Genomic DNA, 24,684 nt, shown 5'->3' on the forward strand with positions numbered 1-24,684 from the left:
GAGAATTGGGGTAGGGGAGTATCCCTTTTTCTAATTTTTATTTTTACCCCAACCCCACCCCACTCCCCCACTCCCAGCCATCCATAAATAAAATTTAGCCCAAGACAACCTCTTTAATGAAAGTGAATCTGTAATAAGAGTATGCTGGATAATATACTATGTTAAAATGACAAGTGTGTTTGAGCTATTATTCGGCATTAAGTACTTACTCTCTATGCACTGTGCGCAGTACTTCCTCTTCATATTCTCCCCCATCTCATGTTTATGCCCTCTGCTTTTCTCCTGGTCTGTGCAGCAGAAGGGCAACTGAGGAGAGGGAGGGGAAGACCACACAGCACAGGGAAGTGGCAAAACTTAGCTGTGCTCCCAAACCCCCCCATCTCCTCAATAAAGATCGATAAAATCATTAGAATCTCTAGTCAATAGTATTTTATTATAATACATCATTTTTAAATACTTATATCACTAGGAGAACTATGTTAAAAATTATTATGTACCCTTCAAATTCCGTATCTGTTTTTAGAAATCCCCACCATTGAAGGAAATATGGAGTCAGCAAGAGTTATAGATTTGATTCCTTGGATGGATTACGAATTTCGAGTTGTAGCAACCAATACATTAGGGACCGGTGAACCAAGTCTGCCATCTCCAAAAATTAGAACAGAAGGAGCTGGTAAGTATGATGATTAATGTATATTTTTACCATACCTTTGGTATAATGCATGTTTACATTTATATTGCAATTGCTTTTAACTAAGCTAATATTTTGGGTAATATTGCATTTTTACAGCACCCATTGTTGCTCCTTCTGATGTCAATGGTGGAGGCGGAACTAACCGAGAGTTAACAGTAACCTGGGTGGTGAGTAAAGATTAAAAAAAATCTCCATCTTCTTGTATACTGCAGGCTTAAAATCTGATATAAAAAATAACAAAGTAGCAATTTAGTGCAGATCATAGTATTAACACTTCCATATCAGATCATGTTATTGACAGAATATTTTCCTTTACAGCCTTTAGCCCGTGAATACCATTATGGTGATGACTTTGGCTACATTATTGCCTTTAAGCCTTTTAATGAAAGAGAATGGAGAAAGGTAACGGTAACTAATCCAGAAAGTGGACGATATATACATAAAGATGATAGCATCACTCCTGCCACACAGTTTCAAGTAAAAGTTAAAGCCTTTAATAAGATGGGAGATGGTCCATTCAGCAGTACCGCTGTAATTTATTCAGCAGATGAAGGTGAGTTGCCAGGAACACCATCTGAAATACATGTGGTTGGAGGGCTAAGGAAACGGTTCATAGGAAATATAAAGGTTTCACGTAGCAAGGCCTCATTCTCATTTGAGTTGTAGTCTTAGGCACAAAGGGGGAGATGTATCAATGTTGTTGTTGGTAGACGTTTTTTGTAGATCATTTTGGTTGGTCTAAATTTGGAGCAATTTCTCCAAATTTATCAAACTTGTGCAAGCCCCATGATAAATTTCGTGCAATGGTCTAAATCTCCACAAAGTTCTATTTGTAGACCTGTTCTACACCTCACAGGAATAGTGGTGTATCCTGGACGCTGGGCTTTTGTTCTATTGTTTTTCAGGATTCCACTGAGGTTTTTTTTTTGTCCACCAGCAAAAACGCCTGAAAAACGGTCCCAGCTTTTCCTGCATTTTGGTAATTTTTCTTGGGGGAGATTTATCAAAAACTGTACAGAGGAAGAGTAGTGCAGTTGCCCATGGCAACCAATCAGATTGCTTCTTTACAAAAATGAAATGAGCAATCTGATAGGTTGCTATGGGCAACTGCACCGCTCTTCCTCTACATAGGTTTTGATTAATCTCCCCCTTGTGTTTTTTCTTGCATTTTTGCTGATGTGCGGAAACAAACATTTTTGTACCCTGTGTGCATTTTTTTCACTGCAGGTACTACTCCATGGGTCGGATGCAGAGCGCCAGCCCTAAGGAGTGTAAGGAGGTAAGGAGTGATGTATAGCATATACATATACAGGGTGCAGAGCATCACTACTTACCTCCGCCCGCTGTATAGTATACAGGGGGCATAGTGTATCCATGTATACTATACAGGAGCCCAGCAAGGAAAGAGTTAACCCACACTGCAGCTCTGAGTTAAATCTTTGTGCGCTCTCCTGTATATACAGCCATCTATAGATGACTGTATATACAGGATACAGTAGGCAGACAAGAACAATTGGAGGCTCCCTGTTACACACTGCAGTATGGGCGCACTCACCAGGTGAGATGGCAAATGATGTCCTAACCTTTTTTTTTTCTCATTTCAGATACGTGAATGGGGAGGACTACGTCAGATTCAGTGTATTGCGATGATGACCAGCTTTTTTTAATGTCAATAAAAGGTTTAATGAGGGGTGTGTGGGGAGTGTTTTTTTTTTTTTTAAATACATTTTTTTTTCAATGCCGGGCTTAGCGTTAGCTACAAAAACAGCTAGCGGTAACCCCCAATTATGACCCCGTTACCCACCGCCACAGGGTTGCCGGGAAGAGCCAGTACCAACAGGCCTGGAGTGTCAAAAATAGCGCTCCTGGCTGGGGTTTTTTAGGTTGGGGAGAGCCAGTAACAATGGTCCTCACCCACCCTGGTAACGTCACGCTGTTGCTGATTGGTTGGTGTCTGACTGACACTGAAAATATGGGGAACCATACACTTTTTTTTTATTACAAAAAAAAAACAACACATAGGCTTCCCCATATTTTCAGTGTCAATCAGACACCAACCAATCAGCAACAGCCTGACATTACCAGGATGGACGAGGACCATTGTTACTGGCCCTCCCCAGCCTAAATAACCCCAGCCTGTTACCGCTTAGGCCAAGGAGCGCTATTTTTGATGCTCCGGGCCTGTTGGTAACGGCTCTTCCCGGCACCCCTGTGGCGGTGAGTACCGGGGTAATAATTGGGGGTTAGCGCTAGCTGTTTTCGGGGCTAACGCTAAGCCCAGCTTAGTAATAGATTCCGCCTACAAGACGGCTTCCACTACTAAGCCTGAAATTTCAATTATAAAAAACATAACACATGAAATAAAAAATGGATTTAAAAAAACACTCCCCCACAGCCCTCGTTAACCCTTTTATTGACATTAAAAAAAATGCTAGTCATCGTCACACTCCACCGAATCTCAGGTAGTCCACTGCATTCACTTATCTGAAATGACAAGAAAATAAAAACACGAAAAATGGGTCAGTACATTTTTGGCGCTCTCCCCTGGGTAGAGCACACATAATGCAGTGTGTTCCTAAAGAGGGAGCCTCCAATTGTTGCTAAACTACAACTCCCATCATGGGGGCTGTAGGTAAACAACAGCTGGAGTCTCCCTGTTTGGGAACACACTGCCAAAAAGGCTCTGTTCCCATTATGCAAAACGCATAATGAGAACAGAGCCATACTTACCACCCTGGCTTCAGGCCTGGACTGTGAAGCTCCGCCCCCTAATGATGTCATCACTAGGGGGCAGGGGCGGAAAAGTTGCAAGGGGTCTCAAGAGTGAGACCCCTGAGATCCGTCAGTCTGCCCTTGGACTACTACTCCCATCATGGGAAATTTTGTGTCCCATGATGGGAGTAGTTGTAGTACCGCAGTGCTGAGGGATGGCTCTTACACATCTGCGAAACTGTATTGTGACTGTTAGGACTACTACTCCCATCATGGACAGACTCTGTCCATGATGGGAGTTGTAGTCCTCGGGCTGAAGGACAGATCGCAGCAGGTCATTCTCCAGAGACCCGCTGCGATTTGCATTTATTAACTTAAAAAGCCGGCGGCAACACTGTACTCCCCTCCCCCCCCCCCTCCTCCTGTATACAGATGTCACGATTCATAATCCCCGCCTCCGGGAGAGGGGAGCTCTTATTAGTGGAAAGCTATTCACCACTATTAGCCAATCAGAGCTCCTGTCTTCTGGCGGGGATTATGAATTGTGACAGGTCTATACAGGGGAGCGAGTGGAGCCGCTTCTACAGTATATAATTGTTATGTGTACTGTACCCCCCCCCCCCCCCAGACTAATACTGACCCCTTCTATAGTGAGCGCTGGGACCGCTGTGTGATTGACAGGTCCCCAGCGCAAGTGTCCGGCCCCACTGACCTTGTTACATGTTGTAAATCTTTATGATACACACTGCCCGTCCTCCTCTTCATTCTTCTGATACCGGAGACGCGCGGCTTCTGCTTTCACTATAGTCAGAGCGCCCCCTGCCGTTGTCTGGCACCAGCCCCGTGCAGTGTGGAGGCAGGGAGGGGGCGCTCTGACTATAGACTATGATACAGAAGTCGCGCGACTCCGGTATGAGAAGAATGAAGAGGAGGACGGGCAGTGTGTATCATAAAGATTTATAACATATAAAGGTCAGTGGGGCCGGACACTTGCGCTGGGGACCTGTCAATCACACAGCGGTCCCAGCGCTCACTATAGAAGGGGTCAGTATTAGTCTGGGGTGGGGGGGGGTACAGTACACATAACAATTATATACTATAGAAGGGGTCAGTATTAGTCTGGGGTGGGGGGGGGTACAGTACACATAACAATTATATACTATAGAAGGGGTCAGTATTAGTCTGGGGGAGGGGTACAGTACACATAACATTTATATACTGTAGAAGCGGCTCCACTCGCTCCCCTGTATAGACCTGTCACAATTCATAATCCCCACCAGAAGACAGGAGCTGATTGGCTAATAGTGGTGAACAGCTTTCCACCAATCAGAGCTCCCCTCTCCCGGAGGCGGGGATTATGAATCGTGACATCTGTATACAGGAGCCGGCGGCAGCGCAGTGGAGCCGCATGTACCGCCGGCTTTTTAAGTTAATAAATGCAGATTGCAGCGGGTCTCTGGAGAATGACCTGCTGCGATCTGTCCTTCAGCCCGAGGACTACAACTCCCATCATGGACAGAGTATGTCCATGATGGGAGTAGTAGTCCTAACAGTCACAATAGAGTCCCGCAGACAGGGGATGTGCGTCTCTCAGCGCTCCGGTACTACAACTACTCCCATTATGGGACAGATTCTGTCCCATGATGGGAGTAGTTGTAGTACTGCAGTGCTGAGAGACAGCTCCTGCATCCCCCACCTGCATCTTCCACCGTCTGCCATTTTCTACGAGTCCTTGCTAGCACTCTTAGGTTTAGACTACTTTTCTTGCAAAAAAGCGCAATTGCGCAAAAAAAAACATCTACTTTTTTTTTGCGCAATTGATAAATACCAGTCCACTGGATTAGGTGGTGTACTGTAGACCAAACTGGTGACAACTTTAGAAAACTGTCCACCAAAAAAAACGCAGCTCTATGCAAAAAAAGCGCAATTGCGCAAAATTTGTAGACGTGAAAAATGGTCTAAATGCAATGATACATGTCCCCCAAAGTCTATTACATTAGGCATAAAGAAAAGTGCCACATGCTGCTGTATTTTTTTTTCCATCTAAACAGACCTCTTTGTAAAGCAATAAGGTCCATCAGTGATATCCATCACATGACGGATCTGGCACTGAGTCTTGGTTTCTTATAAAAACATAAACCACAACACAAATGTGAACAGAGCCTTAGAGCAGTATTATACATTCAGACTCAAATTCTGATCATGCAGCCTAATACATGCCTCAATTATTGTGCAGGCAGGGTTGTAAAAACAGCCACTGGATTGTTCATGTGGCCCTTCCAACATTGTTGGAAGGGCATACATAGATACACAGCAGTCTGTATATCAATAGGTAAATCCAATTTTAATTTAGTTTTTTTGTGCTTTCTACCCAGCACCAACAGAAGCGCCTACAGAAGTCAAAGGCGAAGTGATCTCATCCTCTGAAGCACGTGTAACTTGGCAGCCAGTGATTGGGCAGACGGTTACAGGTTACCAGGTAAACTTCCCAAGACATAGTACTTCTATTGTAATGTGCTGCCCATACTGACCTAAACTGATCATGAAGTGGACATCATGAATGAATATGAGGTCAGTATGGACAGAACATAACTGTTTTAAAAAGTCATCTTCTAGTAATCGAATATTTATCACAGTACGATTTTTTAGTTAAAAGATTAACTTAACTTTAAACATACTGACAAGAAGCTTACGAGGCTATTTTTTTTTTTATCATGAAGTTACAAGATAACAGGTGGGGATGTGGGTCTGACTGTTGGAACCTTCATTGCTCCAGAGAGCGGGGACAAATTGTACCTTGAATGAATGAAGGGCACTGTTTGAGCAGGGCCACTGATCCATTCATTATCTACTGGGCCGATGAACATTGTAAAGTGCTGAGCTCGATGGCTACATAGAAAATGAAAGGAATGGCGCTCACCATTCATTCTATGGACAATTTGTCCTCATTCTTTGAAGCAATGTGGTTAACCCCAATGGTTGGACTCTCACCATTCAGAGTGTTATCCTCTATCCTGTGGATACAGGATAATTTCATGAGAAGAGAATACACATTATGATGGGAATACCCCTTTAGGATGAAGGTATTGAGGGACATTTATCAATGTTTGCTTATGTATTCTTTTTTTTAGTAATTTTTTCCTTACTTTTTTTTTGCTTATGTGCGACGTATTTATCAACTTGTTTCAGCCTGTTGATAATTTTCTTTCACGTAAGCAATTTTTCCTTTTTTACTTTGGTAGTAGCTTTTTCTGCTCCATGTTTGAGCTGGAGTAAATTTAGTCAATTTTTAACGCTGTTGCGACTTTTTTTTGCGCAGTTGCGACTGTCGCAGTTAATAAATACCTGACTACCCGTAGTCCATTTTAAAATTATTACTACATAGTAAATTTTAGGAAAACTTGCTTTTCTCGCTTTCCAGGCAAAATGTCGCACGAAAAATCGCGTAGTCGCAGTTGCGACAATTTTGAGACAATTATAGTAAAGAAAACCTGACTAAACCCGTTGATAAATGTCCATAATTGTGCTCAATGCTTTCAGAATGGTTGGGACCTGCCTGGATTTTACCATTAGGGCATCTGTCTTAGATCACCATATCAGGGCATAAGTGAATTTTTACATCTCAAAAGTTAAAGTTAGTTATTCCAGTGTCTCCCAAATTTTTATATTAGAATAAAAGCTATACTAACCTACCCCTGATAGCCCACAGATGCTGCTGCCGCACCAATTTTGCCCCGTCTGGTTCCCTGATGCTTGTCTGTCTGCCTGCTTTGCTTGCTTCTTAGATGGGATATCAGAATAGGATCTGCCCGCTCAGCCCATCACTGGCCACAGCATCTTGGCTAGTGATTGGCTAAGCAGGATGGTCCTGCTAAGACTTCTTGTCTTGGAAGCAGGCCGAAGTTCCAAGCCACACTCCTTCCCCTAAGCCACATTCTTTGTTGAGTTAAGACATCTTAACAAGTTAGATGCAGTGGATTTGTGTAGCACCAGAAATAGACATATTTTAGACATATTGGGGGAGATTTATCAAAGAATTTAGACAGTTTTTTCCTGTCTAAATTTGTCGCACAGAAAGTCGCAGTCTAAATATGTACGACTTTTCTGCGACTTTTGCTGTGGAGGATTTTTAGAACATGATGCATGCAAGTCTATTTTAGACGGAAATGCATTGGAAAATGCATTGGTGCTGAATTTATCAAGTGCGACTTTTGTGCGACAAGTCGCATCTGCCCAAAATACGCTGAAATGTCAGACCATGTTGGAGCAGGTCTAAATGCAGTTTAAGCTGTAGACCCTGAAGTCTGAGCACAGAATTTATCAAGGGCTGTGAGACCTTTGATAAATTAGGAGCACAATAGACAGGAGACTACCACATACGCTGGTCTATAAGCATACCCAGAATAGACTAGATTAGTAAATGTCCCCCATTGTGTTTAATTTTAGGTGCAAGCAAACTAAAAAAAAAACTCCCCATATTTTTTCCATACCCCCCCCCCCCCCCCCCCCACACACACACACACAGTTAATTTCCAAGTATATTCGGGCAATTCAGAAGTGTTTATGAACATTTTTGATCTTTTTGACATCCATCAGATGTGACTAGTGTGATTTTCACATATCACTATAGATTTATTTATTTATTTATTTTTTTTAGTCAAGTATTCATTTGAAAAAAAGGAATAGTTTTAGCCGCTTTTCGCTGTTAGTTTGTATTTACACTGCCAATTATTTTTTCGCCAGAAATTTTTTCACCATACTAACACGTAAGGCTACTTTCACACTGCGGATGTCCTTAAACCCCTTAGGGACTCAGACCATTTTCACCTTAAGGACTCTTTTTTTGCAATTCTGACCACTGTCACTTTATGCATTAAAAACTCTGGTATGCTTTCGCTTTCTACTTTAACATAGTGGTAAATTTTCGTTGTTACTTGCTTCCTTTCTTGATGAAAAATCCCCAAATTTCCTGAAAATTTTGAAAATGTTACTTTTTTCTAACTTTCAAACTCTCTGCTTGTAAGGAAAATAGACATCCCAAATAAATGACATATTGATTCACATATACAATATGTCTACTTTATAACTGCATCATAAAATATGTTTTTACTTTTTGAAGACATCAGAGGGCTTCAAAGTATAGCAGCAATTTTCACGAAAAATTCTAAATCTGAATTTTTCAGGGACTAGTTAAGTTTGAAGTGGATTCGAGGGGCCTTTCTGTGAGAAATACTCCATAAATGACCCCACTATAGAAATTGCACCCCTCAAAGTATTCAAAAGGACATAGAGAAAGTTTGTTAACCCTTTATGTGTTTCACAGGAACAGCAGCAAAGTGGAGGAGAAAAATCTAAATCTCCATTTTTTACATTAACATGTTCATGTAGCCCAATTTTTTTCATTGTTACAAGGGTTATAAGGTGAAAATGCCTCCCAAAACTTGTAACGTAATTTCTCTCGAGTATGGCAGTACCTCACATGTAGATGTAAAGTGCTCTGCGGACTTGCAACTTGGCTCAAGAGGGAAAGAGCAATTGTGGGATTATGGAGGGTGAATTTTGCGGTCATGGTTTTTGGGGGGCATGTTGCATTTAGGAAGCCTCCATGGTGCTATAACAGAAAAAAAAAACTCCACATGGCACACTTTTTGAGAAACTACATCCCTCAAGGAACATAACAAGGAGTAATGTGAGCCTTAACACCTCACAGGTGTTTGACAGGTTTGCATTGAAGTTGGACCTGAAAATGAAAAATTTGATTTTTAACACTAAAATGATGGTGTTACTCCAAATTTTTCATTTTTACATGAGGTAATTGGAGAAAATGGACCCCAAAATTTGAAGCCCAGTTTCTCCCGAGTAAGGAAATACCCCATATGTGGACGTAAAGTGCTCTGCAGGTCTCAGAACAGAAGGAGCACCATTGGGCTTTTGGAGAGAGAATTTTGCTGAAATGATTTTTGAGGGGTATGTCGCATTTAGGAAGCCCCCATGGTGCCAGAGCAATAGAAAAATACATAGCACACTATTTGGAAAACTACACACCTCAAGGAACGTAACAAGAGATATTGTGAGGCTTAACACCCTACAGGTGATTGACAAACTTTTGTTAAAGTGGGACGTGAAAATTAAAAATTGGATTTTTTCACTAAAATGCTTGTTACCCCAAATTTTTCATTTTCACAAGGGGTAATAGGAGAAAAAGCCCCCCAAAAATTGTAACCCCATTTCTTCTGCATAAGGAAATACCCCATATGTGCATGTAAAGAGCTCTGCACTGGCACACTACGGAATGGAGCGCCATTGGGCTTTTGGAGACAGAATAGAATAATGGTTGGAATAGAAGTCGGGGGCCGTGTGCATTTACAAAGCCCCCATGGTGCCAAAACAATGCCCCCCCCCCCCACATGTGACCCTATTTCGGAAACTACACCCCTCACGCAATGTAATAAGGGGTGCAGTGAGCATTTGCACCCCACTGGCATTCGACAGATCTTTGGAACAGTAGGCTGTGTATTGTATTCTTCATTTTCATGGACCACTGTTCCAAAAATCTGTTAGACACCTGTGGGGTGTAAATGCTCACTTCACCCCTTATTGCATTTCGTGAGGGGTGTAGTTTCCAAAATGGGGTCATGTGGGGGGGGCACTGTTCTGGCACCATGGGGGCTTTGTTAATGCACGTGGCCTTCAATTCCAGCCAAATTCTCTCTCCAAAAGCTCAATGGTGCTCCTTCTCTTCTGAGCCTTGTGGTGTGCCCGCAGAGCACTTTACATCCACATATGGGGTATTTCCATACTCAGAAGAAATGGGGTTACAAATTTTGGGGACTTTTTCTCATATTACCCCTTGTTAAAATGAAAAATTAGGGGTAACACCAGCATTTTAGTGAAAAAAAAAAATTTTTTCATTTTCACGTCCAACTTTAATGAAAATTTGTCAAACACCTGTGGGGTGTTAAGGCTCACTGTACCCCTTGTTACGTTCCCTGAGGGGTGTAGTTTCCAAAATGGGGTCACATGTGTGTCTTTATTTTGGCAGTGTCAGAACCGCTGTAACTACCAGCCACACCTGTGCAAATCACCAATTTAAGCCTCAAATGTACATGGCGCGCTCTCACTCCTGAACCCTGTTGTGCGCCCGCAGATCACTTTACGTCCACATATGGGGTATTTCCGTATCCAGGAGAAATTGTGTTACAAGTATGGGACAACACCAGCATGTTAGTGTAAAAATTTTTATTTTTTTACACTAACATACTGGTATAAACCCCAACTTTTCCATTTCATAAGGGGTAAAAGGAGAAAAATTCCCCTAAAATTTGTAGTGCAATTTCTGCAGAGTACGGAAATACCCCATATGTGGCCCTTAATTGTTGCCTTGAAATACAACAGGGCTTCGAAGTGAGAGAGCGCCATGTGCATTTGAGGGCTAAATTAGGGATTTTCATAAGGACGGACCCGGATGCAAGCTTCACAATTGTCTCCGCCACTACAAATACCCTACAGCAGTGTTTCCCAAACAGGGTGCCTCCAGCTGTTGCAAAACTCCCAGCATGCCTGGACAGTCAATGGCTGTCTGGCAATGCTGGGAGTTGTTGTTTTGCAACAGCTGGAGGCTCCTTTATGGAAACACTGCTGTACAAGACGTTTTGAATTTTAATGGGGGGGGGGGGGGGGGGGCGACTGTGTAAGGGTGTGTGTAGTATGTTGTGTTTTACTTTATTTGCCACAGCTTAAACTTGCAGCAGAAAACTTACTGTAAACCCCTGCTCTTGTGAATGTACCTTCCAACCTCCAGCTGTTGAAAAACTACAACTATCAGCATGCACTGACAGACCGTGCATTTTGGAGTTTTGCCACAGCTGGAGGCACACTGGTGAGGAAACTCAGAGTTAGGTAACAGACAAACTCAATGTTTCCCCACCAGTGTCCCTCCAGCTGTTACAAAACTACAACTCCCAGCATGCACGGTCTGTCAGAGCATGCTGGGAGTTGTAGTTTTGCAACAGCTGGAGGCACACTGGTGGGGAAACACTGAGTTAGGTTCTGTTGCCTAACTCTGTGTTTCCTCACCAGTGTGCCTCCAGCTATGGTGAAACTACAACTCCCAGCATGCACTGACAGCAAAAGGGAATGCTGGGAGTTGTAGTTATGCAACAGCTTGAGGCACGCAACTACAACTCCCAGCATGTCGAGACAGCAGTTTGCTGTTCGTGCATGCTGGGAGTTGTAGTTTTGCAAGATCTGAAGGGCCACAGTTTAGAGACCACTGCACAGTGATCTCCAAACTTTGGCCCTCCAGATGTTGCAAAACTACAAATCCCAGCATGCCCAGACAGCAGATTCTAAACTGTGGTCCTCTAGATCTCCAGGCAACTTACCCAGATCGCTGTTGCTTAGCTGCCGTCACCATGAACATCGCCGCATACGCCCTGCATCCCTAAGAGGTTAAAAAGCCTTTAATGGCTGTTATCAGGATGGAGCAGAACAGGCAATAACGGGTCCCAATGGATCCCATTTACTAAAATGGGGTCCATAGGGCACCATTATTTTGTAGTGGGAGAAAAAGACGGCACATGCCGTAGTTTTTCTCCCGCTGTTCTCCCGAGTTCCATTTTTGTAGTCCAGAGCTATGTATTTGCACATGAGTATCATGTTTACATGCATTTTCTATATGGCAGATTCGTTACTGGAGAAGTCAAGACAAGGAAGCTGCAGCGCACAGAGTACAAGTGGAGCAGTTAGATGAATCAGTCAGACTTGAAGGATTGATGCCAGACACTCTCTATTACTTGGATGTTTTTGCATTTAATAGCGCCGGTGATGGGCCGAAGAGTAGACTTACCCATTTCACCACCAAAAAAGCACGTAAGTCCAGAATCTTTCACTATTATTATTGTCATTGCTATATTCCAGTTAAAGCATGTGGTTTGTAGTTAGTGTAGCAAGTTTGTTGTAGTTACTGACACTGATTTTGAAGCTCAATAAACTTGAGGAATATGGAAGCCAAGTCAATATCTTGGACTTTGTCATGTTACTCAATTTTTGCAGTTTGGTAGGGTGCATTATCCTGCTAACAGAGGCCACTGCCACTGCAGAATACCATTGTCATGAAGGGCTATTTTTGGTGTGCTCCAATATTTGGGTAGTTGCTATATGTCAAAGAAACAATAACATAAATGCCAGGACCCATGGTTTCCCAGGAGAACATTACCTAGATCATCTAGCACTGGTGGCTTACCTTCTTCCCATGCGTATCTCAGTGCCATCTTTTTCCCAGAGACAACTGGGCATGCACGTGATAGAAAAGACAATATCATTCTTCGGAAAAGGTCAACATGAACATTCTAACCAGTTTGTGCTAAACAGCCTCATATGCAATGAGCTGTAATGCCCCATATGCAGTAAGCTGTAATGCACTGTGTATTATGACAGCATTCAAGTATAGTCAATATTATGTTTTCTTTTAGAAAACTGTGCTATCTGTGTAGCATTTGTGTAACTCGTGCTGCCCAAGTGCATGGTGAAGCTGTCATCACCCTTTTGCAGTTTTTCCTTATTTGGACCACTATTTCATACTACTAACAACTAACAAAAGCTTCTATTTTGAAGATGTTGTGACCCAGTTATCTAGACATCAGCTTTGCCCTTGTCAAAATCACTTAGAACTTTATGCTTACCTGCTATTACTGCTTACATTGCGTCAACTTCAAGAACTTCATTTGCCAATATATCCCACCAGTTGACAGGTCTATTGCCACTAGATAATCACTAGTCATGTCACTTACAAGTAGATTTAATACCGTATAATGGCTGATCAGTGTACATTGCAGTCACAACTAAATTTATATTGTTTTTGATATTTGTGTATTGATAATTTTAGTGTTTGGTACAACATTTATACAAATATAAAGTTGTAAAATATGTAAAAGATGTCTTATATCCTGTTATTTGGTAAAGTATGCAGTATGTATGGTATAGCACACTATATGGGTGTAAATAAGCACTTGGCTAGATAAGTCTAGTCAGCAGAATTTCAGACGTACCTTTTTTTCTATCCCTATGGGCTAGACTTACCTGTGCTCTTGCCATGCTGGGAAACACTCCCTGGACTTTTGAGCCTCATTTACATAATACCATAAAGGCTTATATCCTGGCTCTGGAAAGGACTATCGAGACAAAAATTGTATGCTCAGAATCCTAATGACTAGCCCTATATAGTCATGCTTTTATGTACACATGTTTTTCTGCAGACAGGTCCACTTTAACTCATACACCTTCCACCATTTAACACATAAAACTATTATACATTTTTTGCTTTAATGTAGACTGGAATAAAATTCAGAATAATTTACATATTGTGTGTATATATATATATATATATATATATATATATATATACACACAAAAGGATGAAGCAGCACACCTTAAAGGACTATGGTAGAAGGCTAGGTGCAAACCAGTGGGAAGCCCCCGGTTTCTAGGGCTCCAACTAGAAACATTGCCTGATGTTTTTGATGTTTGATGTCTTTGATTAAACACTACTTACTTTATTTCTTTTATTCTGAGTGCTGCAGTGATCTGTTCTTTGGCTATATATATATATATATATATATATATATATATATATATATATATATATATATATATAGTTTTAATTACTCCTGATAATTGAAAGGTCACATATTCCAGGTCAAATGCATTGTATTAAAGGGGTACTCCGGTGGAAAACTTTTTTTTTTTTTTAAATGAACTGGTGCCAGAAAGTTAAACAGATTTGTAAATTGCTTCTATTAAAAAATCTTAATGCTTTCAGTATTAGCTGCTGAATACTACAGAGGAAAATCTTTATTTTTTGTATTTCTTTTTTGTGTTGTCCACAGTGCTCTCTACTGACACCTGATGCCCGTATCAGGAACTGTCCAGAGGAAAATAAAAATCCCCATAGCAAACCTATGCTGCTCTGGACAGTTCCTGACATGGACAGTGGTGTCAGCAGAGAGCACTGTGGACAACACAAAAAAGAAATTCAAAAAGTAAAGAATTTCCTCTTTAGTATACAGCTGCTAAAAAGTACTAAAAGGATTAAGATTTTTTAATAGAAGTAATATACAAATCTGTTTAACTTTCTGGCACCAGTTCATTTAAAAAAAAAGTTTCCCCCCGAGTACCCCTTTAAGTGCTTATCTAATTATAAGAATTTGGGCAGTGGCATAGTTATTCTCTGAATTAGTCATATTTTATTTATGATCTAACCTTAATTTTCATTTGTGAACAGCTCCCAGTCAGAAACCTAGAATTATAAGTGCGGTGAAGTCTGGCTCCCAATATATCATCACTTGGGAACATGTAAAACCATTGAACAATGAATCAGAAGTTAGAGGATATAAGGCAAGTTTTGTCCATTTTTATTATTGATTTTTCTGAATTTGAATTTCTTACCTTATGACAGTGATTCAGGGAGTGCGTGTGCCTACTGCTATGGGGAGATGAGATGTGAGCTCTGAATGTGATTACTTCTGGGGGATGAGACATCAAGCCTGAATATTATTACTGCTAGGGAGAAGAGATGTGTGCCCTGAATATTATTACTGCTAGGGAGATGAGATTTGTGCCCTGAATATGATTACTGCTGGGAAGATGACATGTGAACCCTAATTATGATTACTGCTGGGCAAATGACATGAAAGCCCTGAATGTGATAACTGCTGGGGAGATGATATGTGAGCCCTGAATGTGATTACTGCTGGGGAGATGACATGTAAGCACTATTTTTCTCTCTGCTGAATCCCTGTAAAATTACTAAATCATCGAGGGACCACATGCAAGTGAAAGAGATCCATCGAGACCCGGCAGTTTGTAGGGACCGATCGGCTGTTTCGTTTTTTTTTTCTTGAGCCGATCAGATCCTTAAAGGGGTATTCCGCCCCTAGACTTCTTATCCCCTATCCAAAGGATAGGGGATAAGATGTTAGATCGCGGCGGTCCCGCTCCTGGGGACCCCGGGGATCGCCGCTGCGGCACCCCGCTATCATTACTGCGCAGAGCGAGTTTGCTCTGTGCGTAATGATGGGCGATACAGGGGCCGGAGCAGCGTGACGTCATGGCTCCGCCCCTCACGACATCACGGCCCGTCCCCTTAATGCAAGTCTATGGCAGGGGGAGTGACGACCACCACGCCCCCTTCCCATAGACTTCTATTGACGGGGGCAGGCCGTGACGTCACGAGGGGTGGAGCCGTCACATAACGATGTTCCGGCCCCTGTATTGCCCGTCATTACGTGCAGAGCGATCTCGCTCTGCGCAGTAATGATAGCGGGGTGCTGCAGCGGCGATCCCCGGGGTCCCCAGCAGCGGGACCCCGGCGCTCTGACATCTTATCCCCTATCCTTTGGATAGGGGATAAGATGTCTAGGGGCAGAATACCCCTTTAATGGGTCGGATGCAAATGGCAATGTGAACCTAGCGATTACTGCTGAGGAGATGAGATGTAATCCCCAAATGTGATTACTGCTGGGGAAATGAGATGTGAGCCCCAAATGTGATCACTGCTGGGGCGGATGAAATGTTTACCCTGAATGGGAATACTTCTGTATGGATGAAATATTTACCCTAAATGGGATCACTCCTGGGGGAATGAGATGTTAACCCTGTATGTAATAACTGCTGTGGGGTGGAGGGTAAGATGTGATTAAATATTTTCCCCAGGGGTTCCTGTTTATCTGCAGTTGTGCTAAACAGTTTGTATACCTTGGCAGAAATTGGGAAATGTATGTATTATTTTTAAAAATATAACTAATCATGCCAGAAATCATTATTTTATTTAGAATAGTTATTATATGAAGCCATTTATTATCACATATTTGATTGGCTCATTTTCAGTTCATAATGATACCAGAAATCCACCAAATGGCCCTTATAGTTTACATACTCTTGAATGTTTGGCCTTATTATAGACACACAAGGGGACACACAGGTTTAAATGTCAATTAAAGGTTAAATTGCAATGTAAGCTTCTTGTATAAATACTCAAGAGTTTGTTAGCTGTCACATGGTAGCACTGAGCAGACTAGATACTGAGCCATGGGAAGCAGAAAAGAACTGTCAATAGACCTGCGTAACAAGGTAATGAAACTTTGTAAAGATGGAAAAAGCTGTAATGTAAGGAGATACCCAAAGCCTTGAAAATGACAGTACTGTTCAAATAACTTATAAAACAAAACCGGACAATTTGGGAATCTCTTGATACCAAGCCAATGTTAGGAAGACCAAGAAAGATTTCAGAAACAACTACTACAAGAATTGTTCAGGAAGCAAAGAACAATTCACAAGTAACTTTAGGAAAAATACATGCTTCTCCATGTGGTTGCGTCGAGGAGCTCAATATGATGATATTTGACCAGAAATTAGCTGCATGGTCAAGTTGCCAATAAGAAGGCTTTTTGACACTAATGCCACAAAAAAGCCCAGTTACGATATGCTGACAACACCTTGCCAAGCCTCAAAGCTTCTAGCATACTGGAGTGATGAGGCCAAAATAAAGCTTTATGGTCACAACAACCATAAATGCTATTTGTGGAAGTCTTTCAACCAGGCCATCGCAAAAAGAATACCACCCCCACTGTGGAGCATGGTATGGGCTCACTGGTACTGTGGGGATGTGAGAGCTCTTAAGGCAAGGGACTCTTTAATATCATCAAGTTACTCTAGGGAGATCAGAAATTTGCAGCTCAGGCAAGAAGACCAAAGACTATACATGACCTGGAGGCATTTTTCCAAGGTGAATGAATGGGCTAAATTTGGTTCTTCATCGACAACTTGGCCCTACCTAATTGGACCATCCATGCTAAATGTGGTGGCTCCTAGCTGGGTGACAGTCCCTACACTGAACTATGGGCGGGGGCATCAGAGTAGTCAGACAAACCAAGATGGTAACACACAGGCATATAAGGTTCAAAAATCCACAGGCAAAGGCAATGTCAGAAAACAGACAATGGGTCAAATCCAGACAGCTGAAAAAATCAGTAGACAAAAGTAATGTTAGAAAGCCGTCAGATGGTCAGGTGACAGGAGGTAAGAAGATTATCTAGGCATAGGAAGCAAGAATGCCAGTGAAGGGATAAATTCACAATCATGGGTGTCTGACTGAAGCAGTTGGCCAATATAGCCTGTCCTCAGGAGCTGTGAGCAATGGAGCCACATCTGATTGGCCCAGCACTTCCACCTCACGATAGGTCACAGGGTTGTCAGTTTGATGAGCAGCTCTGTGCTGAGCACAGCGGGTTGTTAGACAAAACTATTGCAGAGACTGCACACTGTCATTGAAGCTAAAGGGGGCAACAACCTATTTTGTTATAACCTATAGTTGAATATGAATCCCATTTTCTTTAAAGGGGTACTCCGCTGAAAGCATCTTAACCCCTATCCAAAGGATAGGGGATAAGATGTCTTATTGTGGGGGTCCTGTCGTTGGGGACTACCTTGATCTCTGGGCTGGCAGCAGTCACGTTCGGAACACGGAAGCTTGGAGCTTCCTCGTTAGTAATGTCATGCCATGCCCCCTCCAGTCATGTCTATGGGAAGGGGCATGATGGCTAGTACGTAGCCATCAAGCCTCCTGCCATGAACATGAATGGAGGGGGCATGGCAGCTGTGTTTGACAGTCATCGTGCACTGAGCAGTGTTTGCTCCATGCACAGAATGACAGGGGTGCTGCAGTAGAGATCGTTTTGGATAGGGAATAAGATGTTTTCAGTGGAGTACCCCTTTAAAAATGTTCCATATATTTCCAATTCTCTAAGGATATGCAAACTTTTGGGCACAGCCTGTACAGTATAAACACAGACAACAGATTTGCATCATGTAACATCCCATACAATGCTTTTTGTTTCTCAAGGTTCTGTACAAGCCAGCTGGACAACATGCAGGCACCTTGTACTCTACTGGAGAACATTCATTACATGTGCCAGTGCCCAGGGAAGGTGAATGTGTTGTTGAGGTTCGAGCCCACAGTGAAGGAGGAGATGGAGCGGTTGCTTATATCAAACTTACTAGTGAGTGTCTTCGTCCTGCTTAAGCATCTTTATAATAGTTAAACTAGCGATAGTGTTACACAAAGGTATGAAGTAGTTTCCTTAGAATATTTGTATTCTGCCTTGTGGCTGTAAAAAAACATTTTAGTCTTTGCTGTTTACTCAGACAGTCTATTATTGTCCATCATTTAGGAGAAGTCAAACTAAGTGAATAGGTCCAAATAAGGTTGTCTGCTGGACCTTTGGAATAAATATATTATTGTATCCAAGCTTGTGTCCACCAGCTTGGGTTTTATACTGGTTATATGTGCATAGTCATATGCTGTATAAAAAATGACTGGAAAGAACTACACAATTTTCTCATGAGCATACAACAGCTGATAAGTACTGGAAGGATTAAAGGGGAACACCAGTGGAAACAAGTGAAAAACAAATGTTTTCAAATCAACTGGTGCCAGAAAGTTAAACAGATTTGCAAATTACTTCTATTTCAATATCTTAATCCTTCCAGTACTTATCAGCTTCTGTATACTACAGAGAAAATTGTGCAGTTCTTTCCAGTCTGACAACAGTTCTCTCTGCTGACAATCCCCATAGAAAACCTCTCCTGCTCTGGACAGTTCCTGACCCGGACAGAGGTGTCAGCAGAGAGCACTGTTGTCAGACTGGAAAGAACTTCATACATTTCTCTGTAGTTATTTGTAGAATGTGCGTAAATGAAGAAAGAGTAGTCTAGCAGTGCCTTAAAATGTAGATCCTTTATTAAATTCTTCTTTTAAAATGCAGAGCACACACCATCAACCTTCACCTGGTCAGCAAACCTCCTCTATGGACGCGTTTCGAACGCATGCGCGTTCTTGATCACCACCAGGTGGTGATCAAGAACGCGCATGCGTTCGAAACGCGTCCATAGAGGAGGTTTGCTGACCAGGTGAAGGTTGATGGTGTGTGCTCTGCATTTTAAAAGAAGAATTTAATAAAGGATCTACATTTTAAGGCACTGCTAGACTACTCTTTCTTCATTTACGTACAAGTACCAAGCCAGGCCAGGCTCAAGTCCGTGCAGACCGTGGAGGAGGTGAGCTGAATTTTTTTTTATCCTTTCTAGTTATTTGTAGAATACAGCAGCTGATAAGTACTGGAAGGGTTAAGATTTTGAATTAGAATTAATTTAGAAATCTGTTTAACTTGCTGGCACCAGTTCATTTGAAAACATTTTTTTCCCACCGGAGTTCCCCTTTAAGATTTCTAAATAGATGTAATGCACAAATCTGTTTAACTTTCTGGTACCAGTTGATTTTAAGAAAAGAAAAACATGTGTTTTTTCCAGAGTACCCCTTTAAATGTCTTTTGAAAATAATAATAATAATTGCAATAAATATTGTTTGTGTATTTGTATTACAGGTGACACGTCAGGGATATTTCCCAGTATTATTGGAATTTTGCTACCAACTTTTGGACTCTTGGTTTACCTAGAATTCTGAATGTAGGTCTCTTTAGAACATCCTGAGTGCAGTGTACTCCTTTCACAACTATGGAGGAAACCATTCTTTTATGACTCCTGCAGAACCAACTTAAGCCAAAAATTTGAAAAATACATATATATTACCCAGCAGATTTATGATGAACTTTAAAATAGGATTAAGGCATTCAGGAACTGCTCCAAGGAAATTATTTTCAAGGATAATAGATCATTTTTAATTTGTTCCAGTTTGCCTTATAAAACACTTATGCCAGTCTCTGACAGTTGCATGATCAAATGGGGCAAGTTACAGTGTTAAATTACAAAAACTGTACATTGAAAGTAGTCACCATCCATAGGTGATAAGACTTAACAATAACAAATAATGAAATATATTAGATTCCAATGTTGTATATGGTACGTGTAGAGTAACTACAACTGTCTGTACTATCTGTTTTGTGTGCTGCATATTTTTTTGAGAGAGTCCTGTCAAGGCCTCCAGACATACAGTCAGATCAAAAACAGTCATTGTATTAGACAGAATTTCATTTTTACAACAAATGAATGTAGGGTCTAAATGCCGAAAAATGATAATTGAATATTAGAACTCTGTATTGTACACATATCATTGATTCCTTGTGCAAACATGGGATAAAAAGTTCCTATTAGCAGAGTGACCTCTTTTCAGTACTAGAGTTTGCACATGCAATAGATGATACACTGTAAATAGTGCAATAGATGGCCCACTTATGAATGTAAAGTATAAATAGCATATAAAGTATACTTCATAATAGACAGAAATATTTCAAAGCATTAGTGTGTAATGTTAGATATGAGGCAAAGGGTATTTGAATAACTAAAATATTTTAAATAAAATCTATAAAAGAGCAGACATCTATAATTAATAATGAAATTGTGGAGAACATGTATGTAAGGGTGCACAAAAGGCCCAGAGGTCTTCTTGCAGTGTGCATGTAGTTCCTCCCTTGTTAGCAGGATTCTTTTTCCAAATCTGCATGCACTATCTAAAAATATGTTGGCATGTTAAAAATATAAAAATATTGAGAAATTCTGGCCCAGATTCATCAATCTGATACAAAAGATACAGAAGATTTGCCCATAACAGCCAATTACAGCTCAGCTTTCATTGTACCAGAGCTTTAGGACATGAAAGCTAAGCTGTGATTGGTTGCTATAGGCAAGATTGATAAATCAGGACCACCTATCATTCCACTTGTTCTTATACTGTATCTGTAAGCCGTATCTGTTGGAGCAGTGTCTAGCTGAAGAAGCAAGAGCCCCATCATTATGTGTTAGATGGCATAGTCAATAACACAGTAGCCCTGATTTACTAAGAGTGTTGTGTAGGTTTCTTTGAGGGTTTTAATTCCCAACAATTTTTTTCCCCACGGTACTTACTAAGGTTTCCCAAAATTTTGCACTTTTCCCTACATTTTTTTTTTTTTTTTTTTACACCTGCTGATCTGTCGGGTTTTCTTCAGCTCAAATCCACTACATTTTCTGTGGAAACCTTAGTAAATATGTTGGGTTTTTGTGAAAATGTCGGGGACATGCCCCCTTTTTGGCGACCATGCCCACTTTCCCCGGAGGCCACGCCCCCTTTTCGGGTTTTCTCAGTAAAATCTAAAGTAAGTTGGTTTTTTTTTTCAATTCTGGTGCAAATTCTGGCGCAGACAGAATTTCTGGCGCAATGCACTAGAGTCTGGCGCACAACCCGACAAATCATGTCGGGTTTACAATAGTAAATCAGGGCCAATGTCTTCAGCTACAACACACAACAAAGATACAGTGAGGTTTTTCTTTACTGCAGCATTTCATTGTATGAAAATTTTGTTTTATGTGATCCTTTATGCCCACTTTTCTAATAATACAATACAATAATAATTGTAATATTGTAGTTGTCTGCTCTTAAAATAGAATAAAGGCTATGGGCACCTTTGAACAGTTTTTTTTTACTGGCCGTTTTGTTTGTAAATGAAAATTTAAGAAACATAATTGACCCTAATAATCTTCAGTAAAAATGTCCTGTTACTGTAGAATCTATGTAACACTCCACATAAATACTGCTGTCCTGTTTCTTCTGACATACATGGGATAGCACACTGTACCTGGCTCTCTGCTCTCGTCCTCCATTGTTTTCAGAGTTTAAAATAACAGCAGGAATAGGGACAAAATTGTATTGGCAGATCAGAGAGCATACAAAGGGAAAACATCCAAGTCATTAGGAAGGTCAGATCATACAAGCTAAAGAGAATCAGTGTAAATGAAGGGAACAACATACATGGCATGGAGAGGGTATGTGTACACAGATGGTGTATGTATCTAAAGAGAGGGGAGGGCACCTTTAGCAGGGGTAGGGACAGAGAAATTGTATATCGGTGTCTAATGTCTTCACCAAGAAGGGTAGGTCAGTACAGGAAAGAAGCTGTGAAGGTAGGACAACCCTGGACTCACAGAACTCACATCCAGCATGTATCACTTGGAGTAACATGCTCATAGTAGCCAGGTCTGAAACTAGGAGCAGGTTGCCAACTGCATATCATGAGGTCAGAAATGAATACAGAATTGGAGACTACATACTGAATTTTAGTGCAACCTTTTTTATATACCAACATATGTAAAATCCCTATTTAAAGTTGCTCATAGCCTTTAAATATCTTAGAAATATTTTTCTTTATTTCGACCATAATATGGTAGCTTTACAGTTACAAGCCCATTGCTGGCAATGGGATTTCCCGTATGTGAACGTTAAAAATACTGGGTCAGATGTAGCAATAAGACACACTACATCTGCACATAATCTATTGTAAGTTATAATTGAAATGTAAAATGCACGTGCATAGTATCATGTATGTTAGCGTGTTTTATTGTGACCCCCGCCCAACATGGTTTGAGAGTCAAGAGAAGACATTTAATTGGCTTTTATTTATTATCCTAGAGAAACGTCATTAGCCACATAGTTACGGACAGAGAGTACGACATCACAACAAGTTGTTCATTTGATATGGTATGGTAAATGTAAATGTGGCCATATTTGGGAATAGTTGTGTAGGTGATGATGTGGAAAGTGGTACAGCTTGTGGTATAGTAATATAAGTTTGAGAAATATATTAGAAGAAATAAGTGAATGATGATGAACACAAGCAGTAATTTTTTACACTGTTGTGTTGCTGACACTTCCGAATTTAATGAATGTGTTTGTTCTGACTTTGTCTATTTTATTTTATTTTTTTTATTTTTGTATTGTTCAGTCATTTTTATTTCATAGTTGTGCTTCAGTATTTCAGTTCATGTGTGAATGGTACAACACAGTATTATGAAACCGGGTCCAGTAATAGTGCAATGTTTTGATTTATTTCCAAGAAATACTAAAATGTTATTCTTTTTTTTATTCTTAGCACAAACTTGTTAGCTGATTGGGTCCAGTTACTTTACCTTTATAGATTCAATACCACAGAAGTATTTAATAATGTATTCTGAATTAAATCAATTCTACTGTGTATCCCGTCTTTAATTTTATATTTTTTGTATTGTTTACATATGTGATAATATCTCAGTGTTGATTAATTCACGTTCTTTGTTTCTTAAATGGTTATTTCAACAATAGAGATTTTTACTATATACATTTAATGGTAAGGAAATTACAAAAGAGTTTTAAGACTCTAAATGGGAAGTATCACTACTAAATAAAAAAAAAAACATGTGTACGAGTGCACATGCGTGGATCATGGGTGAAGCCCCAAATGTAAGTATGAAAGGAAAGGATGTTTTTTGGGGTGCAGTGCCTTTCATGATCCATTACTACTCTGTACTTATACCTATAAAATGTTACAAATTCAGCTTTCATAGAAAGGTGATGCATCCCACTTTGGTAGTATGCTAAAGCACAGGCATACCGTTTCTTTTGTGTAGTTCCCATTCTCATTTTTATATGTACTCTCCAACTCAGCTAATGTTTTGCCAAATGCATGATGGCCTTTTAATTTTTCTAATAAGTGATCAAAATGTGTATTTTTTATTTTATCTATTTATTCTTTATTTTGTTTAGTTCCTATGCCATGTGAAGGAAAGAATGTGTCCTTTTATGTCTAAAATAGACATTTAAGAGTAAAAGTAAGACCTGGGAATGCAACACAATTGTGCTTTTCAGCTTTACAGCCAATACTGCAACCCCATTATCAAGTTTTTATTAGCGAATATAACTAAATATATTGTATCAGCTACTTAAAGCTCAATCTCCTTATAACATCATAAATGCTAGTTTTATTATGTTAGAATGCTAATTAAAAAAATACATGGTTTTGTTATAGATGCACTGTTTATGTTTACTTTGGCTGTCTGTTCATATGTTTTTTTTGTTTTTGTTTTTTTAATTTGGATTAGGCAGGAATCTTATGTTATCAATTTTTTGGCTTTTGTCAAAATTAAATATCAGTATTACTCACCATGTAACTGCTGGCTTTTAAATTTGCCAAAATGTTATGTTTTGTTTAAAAAAAAATCTCCAAAATAAAGGCATTTGACAAACTATGTTTTGGTGAGCTGTTCATTCTGCCTTACTAAATGCCAACAAAATATTTTTTTGTAATATGTTGTAGAAGAGGTCATTCTTCAAGTTTCTAATATTTATTCTAAAATTTAGAACTACGAGTCATTCTCCGTGTACAGGGCTTTTGTCTTGCATGCTTGTACTGCCACCTGCTTCCTCACATTATTTCTAGCATCATGAAAAAAATCTTATATTTCCATTTATTTTCTTA

General features: G+C 40.4%; 1 protein-coding gene across 2 annotated transcripts in view; it reads left to right on the forward strand.

Moving 5' to 3' along the window:
• The window catches only part of CNTN1 (contactin 1), a 194,639-nt gene extending 170,185 nt beyond the window's left edge, over positions 1-24,454 (forward strand). For both annotated transcript variants that reach the window (XM_056573941.1, XM_056573942.1), the window contains exons 17-24: positions 524-673; positions 791-861; positions 1,013-1,247; positions 5,782-5,885; positions 12,091-12,277; positions 14,688-14,800; positions 18,306-18,462; positions 19,846-24,454. In XM_056573941.1, coding sequence (XP_056429916.1) covers positions 524-673; positions 791-861; positions 1,013-1,247; positions 5,782-5,885; positions 12,091-12,277; positions 14,688-14,800; positions 18,306-18,462; positions 19,846-19,925 — 1,097 coding nt within the window. In that variant the 3' untranslated portion in view covers positions 19,926-24,454. The remainder of the gene's footprint in view (positions 1-523; positions 674-790; positions 862-1,012; positions 1,248-5,781; positions 5,886-12,090; positions 12,278-14,687; positions 14,801-18,305; positions 18,463-19,845) is intronic.
• The last annotated feature ends 230 nt before the right edge of the window (positions 24,455-24,684 follow it).

This window comes from Hyla sarda, chromosome 4, assembly GCF_029499605.1.
Source record: "Hyla sarda isolate aHylSar1 chromosome 4, aHylSar1.hap1, whole genome shotgun sequence".
Taxonomy (NCBI): domain Eukaryota; kingdom Metazoa; phylum Chordata; class Amphibia; order Anura; family Hylidae; genus Hyla; species Hyla sarda.